The 10,442-nt window shown below is 36.7% G+C and overlaps 1 protein-coding gene across 1 annotated transcript; it reads right to left on the bottom strand.

Annotated features, from left to right (window-relative positions):
* Nucleotides 1–2,939: 2,939 nt before the first annotated feature.
* On the bottom strand, nucleotides 2,940–4,683 carry LOC149187815 (putative LRR receptor-like serine/threonine-protein kinase At1g67720). Its single transcript, XM_089412887.1, has 6 exons — nucleotides 4,445–4,683; nucleotides 4,225–4,351; nucleotides 4,034–4,102; nucleotides 3,704–3,884; nucleotides 3,476–3,608; nucleotides 2,940–3,389 (listed from the first exon to the last, which is right to left on the bottom strand). Exons 1-6 carry the CDS (start codon nucleotides 4,637–4,639, stop codon nucleotides 3,036–3,038), a joined length of 1,059 nt encoding a protein of 352 aa, XP_089269013.1. The 5' UTR covers nucleotides 4,640–4,683; the 3' UTR covers nucleotides 2,940–3,035.
* Nucleotides 4,684–10,442: the final 5,759 nt, after the last annotated feature.

Genomic DNA, 10,442 nt, shown 5'->3' with positions numbered 1-10,442 from the left:
GCTAATTTCAGGTAATGAACCTGTAGGATATACGAACAAGAATCTAGTAGTGAGAAGAGCCAGACTTATAATCATTGTCAAAACACATAAACCTGCTAAGCATAAACTCTTTTCCATCATGCGGCAATCAATACGCAGTGTACCATACAATATGAAATGAAAAGCCCGCTGACAAACTGAGGAATGTTCAGAACGATATATATATATATATATATATATATATATATATATATATATATATATATATATATACAAAAATGCACTGTCACAGTCATAAAGATCATAATTCAACAACTCATGAACCCTAACGAGGGTTAATATATTAAGAGTATCAAGGAATATAGTAATGCGTCGCAGGGAAGGTGCTCATCCTTCAACCAACAAAACTCAGGTCGTAAAGACCTAGACCAATAGTAGAAGAACTAGAGCATATATAAATATAATGTGCATGGTCAGTCTTGAAAACCGTAGGGAGCCACAAAATATTCACCAAGGGAAACAACCTGAATAGACTATCCAACGATGGATCAATTACATAGCAAATGCTTAAGAGAGCTCGAGGGCTCATCAAAATATGGTTAACAGTTCAAAACCCATTTCGAGGGATGGATTCTCAATCCTTATAGGAGCTAGGCAAACCTGCCAGGCTCAAATCCTGCCAAAACTCTGTACAATAAGCAAAAAGGAGAATCCGTAAGGGGCTGGGCCAGAAGGCCATTACTAACCAAAAAGAAAAGAACCCTTCATTCCATACAAAGAACCCCTTCATTTCCGTTGTAGAATGATTAAGTAACAAATAGAATGCAGAAAATTCGTAGGAACATACCTGTCAGCCGAGCACTGAGAGGATAGGACTCGGAAGCTGAGCAGCTCCACCCACACCCATGCATCTCTTGCTAGAGGAAGATCCATATACCTCATTCACAGAAATAAAGACAAGCCTGAAGCAAGCTAGATTTATGGGCCGAACAGAAAACAAAGGAAAACAGTAAAGGGTGTGGAAAAATCAAAGAAAAACGTAAAGACAGCCTAGTGAATTCTTACCACAAGGGAGCTACTGTTAAAAACCAGGTCCAAATCGATCCGAAACTTGGCAAAGCATTAGAGCCATAACCATTCATTGTCAAGAAGAGGTTTTGAACGTGTTCGGCGCCAAGAAGGAGGATGGAGCTGTAGCAAGGCCGAGGACAAATGCTTTTGGAAACATCAATGGAACGATTAACTGGGTAGATGTGTATCGAGCCAGCCTCGCCCTTGGATGGGCTACCTTGCTTCCACACTGTCGATGTGGGGAGGAGCCTGAGGGCGTGGAAGCAGAGGGTACGTAGATCATACCCTCATCATGTGACAGAGCCAGCAGAAGTAAATGCCAAGGCCAGGTGTAAGGAGCCAGCTTTACCAGCATTAAATCCGGCAGATAATACTCTGCCCTCCGCGGGATATTTCCAATTGCACTCATAAATGACAAGATATTTTTACTCATAGCCATTTCTATTGTGATGCCTGCACGTAGGTAGTATTAAAGTTGAAATGTTTGCGTTCAGAAGCATGCAAGGGTGGTATAGGATATGTCTATTTGTAAAAAAAAAAAATTATTACACGTAGATTAATTCGTGGGTACATTACAGTATTCAAAATTAATATTCAAACAATGAAAAATTATATAGAGAGAGATTGTGTAACTTATAGATGAAATAGTCTTTTTCATGGTAATCCCACAATACAATTTCAAGCAAGAATAATCTTTTTCACGCGATTTTTGAAGTTATGTACTCTATATAGTATTCAAAATTACTATTCAAACAATGAAAAATTATATATAAAGAGATTGATTGTGTAATTTACAAACAAAAAAGTCTTTTTCATGATACAATTTCAAGCAAGAATGTGATTTTTTGTTTTTAAAAATACATTTTCAACGGATCAATAGATTCAACACCCTGAAAACTTGAATTCTACAAATTAAACAACTACTCAAGTTTTTAAAAATCTCTATCAAATTTTGATTAAAATAAAATAAAATATGATGTTTAAATCTTTTAAATAGTCTTATTATTCTACATTTTGGTCTTTTTTAGGTATAAGTTTTTTAGCAATTTTGTATGAAATCTAGCAAAGATTGGTTGGAATTGCAAATTTTAGCCTAGTCATCTACACAATCCAAGTGGTCAAGGAGATTTTCAATACCTTGAATCCATTTATGTATTAAAAAATACAATTTAAACCATATATATATATATATATATATATATATATATATATATATATATATATATATATATATATACACCAACCCATTTTAACCATTAATCTATCAAGGAACAAGATAGACCAAATCTATTGAGTTGCAAAATTTTTTCTAAATTTAATACTTTAAAAAATGTGTACTCAAAATTTGATCCAAGTTTTCAATATTTTTAATATTTAAAACTTTAAAAGGTTAATTTTTAATTAAAAAATTATATTAATTTGTAAAGGGTTAAATTTTAATAAAAAGGTTATGTTTCTTCCCTATTTAGATATTAATGAATGCATTTTTGTATATCAATTTAATTAATTAAATTAAATACGAAGAAAAAAAAATGTAATTATCATTTTTAATATATCAATTTAATTCATTAAATTAAATACGAAGAAAAAAACGTAATTATCTTTTTAAAAGAATTTTATTATCAAATAGTCTGTATAATTTTGGTATAAGTTTAATATTAAAAATATAATTTTGATATTATAGGTGGTATAGGTTTAATAATTAAAAATATTAGATTATGAATTTAAATCGTTTAAGTTTAATATCTGAGAGCAATCACAATTTCTAGTTGAAAGAAATATAAATATGTACATCTTTGAAAACTACTGAGAAAAATCAACGAATATAGAATTAAAATGTTTCATAATATATTTCATGAAAATGTATATGAATAGCCTACGAATCATATAAAACAGGAAAAACAACATTGTCTTGACGGGCCTGATTCACAGAAATGAGCGAACTGCTTTACGGGTCCATTGATGGATGTGTTGGAAGTTTTAAGTCATCTCCCTACTTGTGGTATGTTAGAGCTGTTATCAGCCCACTCCATCGCCCGATTGGACATCGCCCGTGGTTGGAGATCGCCCGGATGCAAATCTCCATGTTCGATACGTCCAGCACCCTCCAAAATGAGAGGAGAGGGACTATTATTCTCATTTTCATATGTGATGGCATCTTTTATCTCTGCCACTACTTCAGACATGCTTGGCCTACAAGATGGTGTACCCTCCACACATCTAAGCGCTAGTCTCGCAACCTTGACTATTGATCCCATCTCGTACTTTCCGTCCAACCTCTTGTCTATAATTTCCTCTATGTCGCTAGCGTTTTCATCCATCTTCACATACCGTTTCACCTATACATGACGTCAACATAATATCTATTTTTGGTGAGTGACGATTGAAAATCGTAAATCGGATTAATGTTAATCGGATTCCTTACCCATTGAATGAGGTTAAGCTCCTCTTCACCCAGATTTGCATTTATGGGGGGTCTGCCGCATATGATTTCCAACAACACCACTCCAAAGCTATATACATCACTCTTCGCAGTCAACATTTGAGTCCGGAAATAACTGCACAACATCCCGAACAGAAAAACAGAAAATTAACAGAACTTGTACAATATCAAGAATATTGCACAGAGAGAGGAGGGCATATGAATATATACTCTGGATCGAGGTATCCTATTGTTCCCTTTACTGTAGTGTTAGTATAAGAAGGCTCTGAGATCCTTGAGAGACCAAAATCCGCAACCTTTCCATTCATATTGGCGTCTAAAAGGATATTGGCAGACTTAACATCCCTGTGAATTATCTTTGGAGTGCAACCCTTGTGCAGGTATTCCAGTCCTTTCAACACAAAGAGGAGGTGGATCACATGAAAATTATGCTTAAAACATTATTTATTGAAATGTAAGATCGAAAGTAGATATATCACATAGATGTACCAACCTTGTATCACATAGATGTACTGTGCACTAATTTATTTAAAGACTTACCTTGCGCTGCATCTAAAGCTATTTTGAGCCTTGTTTTCCAATTTAGAGGGGAAAGCTCTGCGCTACTACCTGGAAAACAATTTCAGATCAAATATACATTTTTTTAAACATATTTTTGGAATTATTTTTAGTGTATACAACAACTCAATAAAACAATAACAATATTTGTTATTGTTTAGTAACATATTTACCATAAAGGTGATCCCGTAAGGACCCTTCAGACATATACTCGTATATAAGCATAACCTCTTTCGATTGATTACAGAATCCGAGTAGAGAAACCAAATTCTTATGATAGAGTTTAGAAAGAAGATCAACCTGTTTATCAAGTGAAACCACTCAAGTTTATTATACACACATAATAATGTCGATATAATTAAAAATATTATGATTTAAAAACCCTAGAATTACCTCATTCTGGAATTGGTGAACTCCTTCTGTAGAGAACAATGAGAGGACTTTTACAGCGATATTCTTTCCTTCTCGCAATTTACCAAAGAAGACTGATCCAAATCCGCCTTGTCCAATCTTTTGATTAAAGTTTTGTGTGGCTTCCATTATCTCTTCCAGCTTAAAGGCACGGAATTTTGTTGGATTTGGGTGCATAATTGTCAAGTAGTCTGCAATCCTTGTAAATTTACAGTATATCAAAGAAGTGTTTTCACAGGGTAAATTCACAGTATTGTTGGGTATTTTTCAATGGGGAAATACCAAAACCAAACAAACATTAACACCACAAAGGCAATGCTCTGTTTCCTTCTGCCACAGGATCTTTTTGTGCACAGGGAAGCTTTAAAAAAAAATTGACTGAACAGAATATTACACACCATAAAACATTTCTATTAATTAAAATATAAAGCCTGATACAAACTTCATCCTCTTTCACTCAGAGGGATTTACCAAAATTACTTTCACCCATCAAAAACAAAACTCTGTCTTTTCTCTCCACCTGAGATTTCACTGTGATGGGTTTACTGCTGTAAAAACCCTTTTTACATTCACTGCTGTAAAACAAATTTTTACACAGACTTACAAAAAAAACGCTCCACCATTTTCTTTATGCACTGTTCTGCAAAACCACACATGGTTTTTGCTACTCCTCTGTTTTACTATGTCTCACAAAAATATTACAACCTGTTCCATGTAATTTCTTCGCACTGCTGTGCGTTTTTTTCTTTACAAAATCAACAGAGGTCTACGCATAAAAACATTCACATTCACTTATGCACTTATGTGCATCACCATAGTTTTCTTGCAAGTCAACATATTTTTTTTCGCTGCAGCGAAAACTATTTTTACGCACTCTCATATGCGTTCTTCTTTTCACCATACACGCTGTGCATACAATTTACCATCTATGTAACCTACGCTGCCCCCACTATTCCTTTTACAATAGTCCACATATATCAACCCCGGAGCACTTCACATTTTTAATGGTCACCACACATGAGCATATATATTTGGCTCATTATATTAAAAACTCAATATAATGCATTCAACTACCGTGGCCTTTTTTTTTAATGCATATGGTCAACGCTCATTTTTTAAAAGGAACGTATAATATATGCCCATACTTCTGTGTGGTTGAAATTCAATGTTTTACCAACCATTTACGAACCGGGTTTAATTCCATTTAATTCTTTTCAGACAGAACAGGCAGTCAACCAGGTTTAATTTTTCACTCCACGCAAAGCATTTAATTGCTGGTTCGTATGCAGGTTTGAGGTTTCATTGATGGACGGCGGAGGACACGAGAGCTGATCCGACGATGGAGAAAGATATCGGAAGCCCTCACTTGAGTGAACGATAGCTCCCGATATGTCAGAGCTGCTTACGTCAGGCGAGAGCCACGTGCCTGCACCAAAACGCATCGGAGGCCAATATACGGAAACTGCTTTTCGCTGGAAGGTGGTGCGATATCGTCTGGGCAGTTTGTGGTTTCATGCTGGCGGTTTTGGATGTGTACGTAGGCAGCGTTGAAATTACGATTTCAACACTCCCCTTTAATTTCAACTGCTGGGCATTCAATCTTACCCAAACACTTCCTCACATAGAGAGATTCACCAACTGCTTCTGATGCTGTTCCACAAACAACAAAGTTGTCTTCCTCTTAATAGAGGGATTCACCTGAGACTGTGCTTAAGAGCACCTTCCTCATGACAGAGGGATTCACCATAACAATGTGCTGAAGAGCACCTTCCTCATGACAGAGGGATTCACCTGTGACTATGCTGAAAAGCATCATCCTCTTGACTGAAGGATTCACCATGACACTGTGCTGAAAAACACCTTCCTCTTTCATAGAGGGTTTCACCAAATGACTGTGCTGAAAAGCACCTTCCTCATTAACAGAGGGATTACAAATAGACACTGCTTTACATGCAGTGTCAAAAACAAATAATCATTGCACTGCTGTGTGTGCAAACTCATTACAATGTTCTTTTATGCTGATGCATATTCTCTGCTGCACTGTTGTGCCATCTTCTTTACTGTGTCTACCCCACACTGCTGTGTCTACACTTGCTGTTGTGTTGCTGCACTTCACTTTCATTTCTTTGCAAACTCTGCATTGCTGTGCATTCTTCAAAGACATAATACTCTGTCTTTTTTGGAACAATTACACTGTCCCAATTTACAAATTTACACTGCTGTGTGTAAACATTTCTTACACTCACTGCTGTTGCATATATTGCATTTCAATTCAATGAACAACAAATTCATTACATTTACCTTTACTGCTGTAAGGAAAATTTCTTTTGCATGTGCTGCTGTTCAAAACTTCTTGCTGCTGCATTTTTCACATTTGCATTTCTGTGTGCTTCTCCTTCTTGCCATCATGCTGCTGTCCATAACTTCTTGCTGCTGCATTTTTCATATTCACTGCTGTCCATACCCATAACCATAGACTGTCACCCCTGGGTTTTTATTTGCTGTTGCGTTGCCTCTGCAATTTGCACTGTCGTTGCCTTTTGTTTCATCATACTGCTGTGCCCATACTCTTGGCACTTCATTCTCCACACAAAATAACACAGGCTACTGTCTTTTCTCATGCACCCTTGCTTCACACAATCTTAGTCTTCATTTTTTTTTACACAATGCACTACTGTGCAATTCCTTTGGCTTTCTGCTACCACACACATTCTTATACATCCAGTGTGCATTAAAAATCTACTGTCCTTGTTTTTCTTTATGCATTTCTTTGCATGATGCATTGCATAAAAAAAACATTACATTTTTTTTTACTGCTGTGTGAAAGAATTTCATTGCATTCTCAGCCACTGGGCATTTACGTTCTGCTGCGTTTTGCCTTCTTCTCATTTTCTTCTCACTGTTTTGCATTTTCATTCCCAATACAAAACATTTCCATCTGCTGTGTATTATACTCACTCTGCTGTGAGTATATTCTCTCACATTACATAGAAGGAAACTACCTTCCATTGCTATGCATTTCAATGCATGTGCTCCATAACAAAAAAAAATTCAAACTGCTATTTATTCTAATCCATGTGCTCCATAAAAAATTTCCAAACTGCTGTCTTATGTTCTATCTTCCCACTGCTTTGAGGGTTTCCATGCTTTGCATTTTTCTCTTATCTCGCTGCTGCTCTTTACATTTCAGCGCTGCCATCTTTTCTGCTTTATGCATTTCTGTGCATATTGCATAAACACAAAGCAAAAACATTGCTGATTTCATCACTGTTGCATATTTCCTTCTAGAGGGATTAACAAAGATTTCATTTGCAACTGCTGGGCTGCAATACATCCTCCATCAACAAATGACTGTTAATACAATTCAGCAAACAAAAAATTCAAGCTCCCCTTTAGTGTATGCTTGTCCTCTTTTTTTTTTGGCAAACTCTTCTCAAAACAAATTTAGATCCACTGGGGAGTTCAAGGGGTTTTTAGGTTGCCTTTCCTTCCTTCTCCATACTTGTGTAACTCTCTTCTTTTGCATGGGTCTAGCTTGTGTAAGATCCCATGTCAAGTTACAATCTCGTGCCATGTGCCCAATGTTATGACACTTGAAACATTCTACATTTTTCATGAATGACATTTCATGATTTCTTCTAAAATTGTCTCTTGGAGATTTTCGGAGACCACAACATTTATCTTTATGAAATGCTCTACAGTCTTTTGCCATATGACCAAAGTTTGAACAAGCATAACAATAACCATAAAATGAACTTTGGTACCTGGGAGATGGAGGTTTCCTTGATGTACTTCTGAAGCCTTGCTGCCTTGAGATCCTTTGATGATCACCATTGCCTCTTGCCTCTTTGACATCAACTACATTTCTTCTTGGAGCTTGTTTTCTACTTGGAGGAGGATTCCTTCTATTGCAGCCTTCATTTTTCTCCTTGCCTTTGCTGGAACTAGGAGCATCACCATCTCTTTCTGGCTTCTTCACATCTCCTTTGCTTAAAGCGTCCTCATGCTTGTTTGAGGGTTCAGCTACATACCCAAGTCCTGATTTATCAGATGGAGATCTATGATAGCTGAGCATGTCATCCAAAGCTTGAGAGCTCTTCATTATTTTGTTCATCCCTTCAACCTTCTTCCTGAGGAGGACAATCTCTTCTTCCAACTTTTCACATACATTATTTTTCTTTGTAAGCTGTTCCTCAGTTTCTTCCTTGCTACGAGTAGCTTCAGCTGCTACTATTTTGAGGGAGATTATGTCTATCTTCATTTTGGAGATTTCTGCTTGACTGCTCTCCATTTTCTTCTCAGCTTCTTATGCCTGCTTCCTGGCTTCTTGTAGTTCGGACTTAAGGGAGGAGACCTCTACCTTGTACTGTCCAATCTCTTCTACAAGTTTGTTCACTCTCTTGTGTCTTTGTTCAAGTTCACTTGTCAAGACATCTGCTTGCTTCTTTGCACTATTCAGCTGATTTGTCATGGATATGATTTCTTCATGATGTTTCTTCTTGCATTGGTCAAGCTCCTTCTTAAGCTTGGCAAGCTCTTCATCCTTTTCTTTTACCTGAAGCTTGATGAGGTCAAGCTTCTCATTCTCAGCTTCTATAATGGGTTCTTCTTTACTCATTGTCATGGTCAGTGCTCCCTTTGCATGAAGGTCATGCAGTCTGTCCCATATATCCTTTGTTGTTGAGTATTTTCCTAGATTCTTCTTCACAGAATCAGGCAGTCCACCCAAGATAATCTTTGCTGCTTGTGCATCATACTCCATGGATTCTTTATCCATCTTGCTGTCATCAATCACTGACTCCCAGACTTCAATCCCCTCAGACATTAGGAAAGCCCTCATCATTATTTCCCAAACATCAAAGTTTCCATCAAGCTTTGGGGTTTCAAATAGAATGTATTCTAATGGATTGCCTTCTAGTTTAGTAGAGAGGGGAGACACATTTTTAACAGGCCTGGAGGCTTTCTTCTTTGACCTTGCCATTCTTATCTAGGCTTCAAATACTTGACTGTGTTTTTTTTAATCACTGACTGTTTCTATAACAGTAACACAAAGGAAAGCTTTGAAAAATACCTTACCCCTTTTGGCTGTGGCTTCACACTACTGGAGAGCCTTCACTGCTGCAACAAGAGTCCATCCTTCAGCATCTTTGAGTCTTCAAAGAGCCTGGACTAGCTTCGATACCACTGTTGGGTATTTTTCAATGGGGAAATACCAAAACCAAACAAACATTAACACCACAGAGGCAATGCTCTGTTTCCTTCTGCCACAGGATCTTTTTGTGCACAGGGAAGCTTTAAAAAAAAATTGACTGAACAGAATATTACACACCATAAAACATTTCTATTAATTAAAATATAAAGCCTGATACAAACTTCATCCTCTTTCACTCAGAGGGATTTACCAAAATTACTTTCACCCATCAAAAACAAAACTCTGTCTTTTCTCTCGACCTGAGATTTCACTATGCTGGGTTTACTGCTGTAAAAACCCTTTTTACATTCACTGCTGTAAAACAAATTTTTACACAGACTTACAAAAAAACGCTCCACCATTTTCTTTATGCACTGCTGTGCAAAACCACACATGGTTTTTGCTACTCCTATGTTTTACTATGTCTCACAAAAATATTACAACCTGTTCCATGTAATTTCTTCGCACTGCTGTGCGTTTTTTTCTTTACAAAATCAACAGAGGTCTACGCATAAAAACATTCACATTCACTTATGCACTTCTGTGCATCACCATAGTTTTCTTGCAAGTCAACATATTTTTTTTCGCTGCAGCGAAAACTATTTTTAGGCACTCTCATATGCGTTCTTCTTTTCACCATACACGTTGTGCATACAATTTACCATCTATGTAACCTACGCTGCCCCCACTATTCCTTTTACAATAGTCCACATATATCAACCCCGGAGCACTTCACATTTTTTTTAATGGTCACCACACATGAGCATATATATTTGGCTCATTATATTA

Source organism: Pinus tabuliformis, chromosome 3_1 (assembly GCF_031772625.1).
Source record: "Pinus tabuliformis cultivar Carrire ecotype Pingquan chromosome 3_1, CPIR1, whole genome shotgun sequence".
Classification (NCBI taxonomy): Eukaryota; Viridiplantae; Streptophyta; class Pinopsida; order Pinales; family Pinaceae; genus Pinus; species Pinus tabuliformis.
This window is presented reverse-complemented; position numbering and strand designations above follow the sequence as displayed.

What these genes read in the sequence shown, in the direction of transcription:
- LOC149187815 (XM_089412887.1), bottom strand. Translation starts at nt 4,639, where the DNA reads ATGCACCCAAATCCAACAAAATTCCGTGCCTTTAAGCTGGAAGAGATA. An exon ending in AGCTTTAGATGCAGCGCAAG is followed by an intron (nt 3,885 to 4,033) that starts GTAAGTCTTTAA and finishes TTGTGTTGAAAG; the next exon opens with GACTGGAATACCTGCACAAG. An exon ending in AGCTTAACCTCATTCAATGG is followed by an intron (nt 3,390 to 3,475) that starts GTAAGGAATCCG and finishes CGTCATGTATAG; the next exon opens with GTGAAACGGTATGTGAAGAT.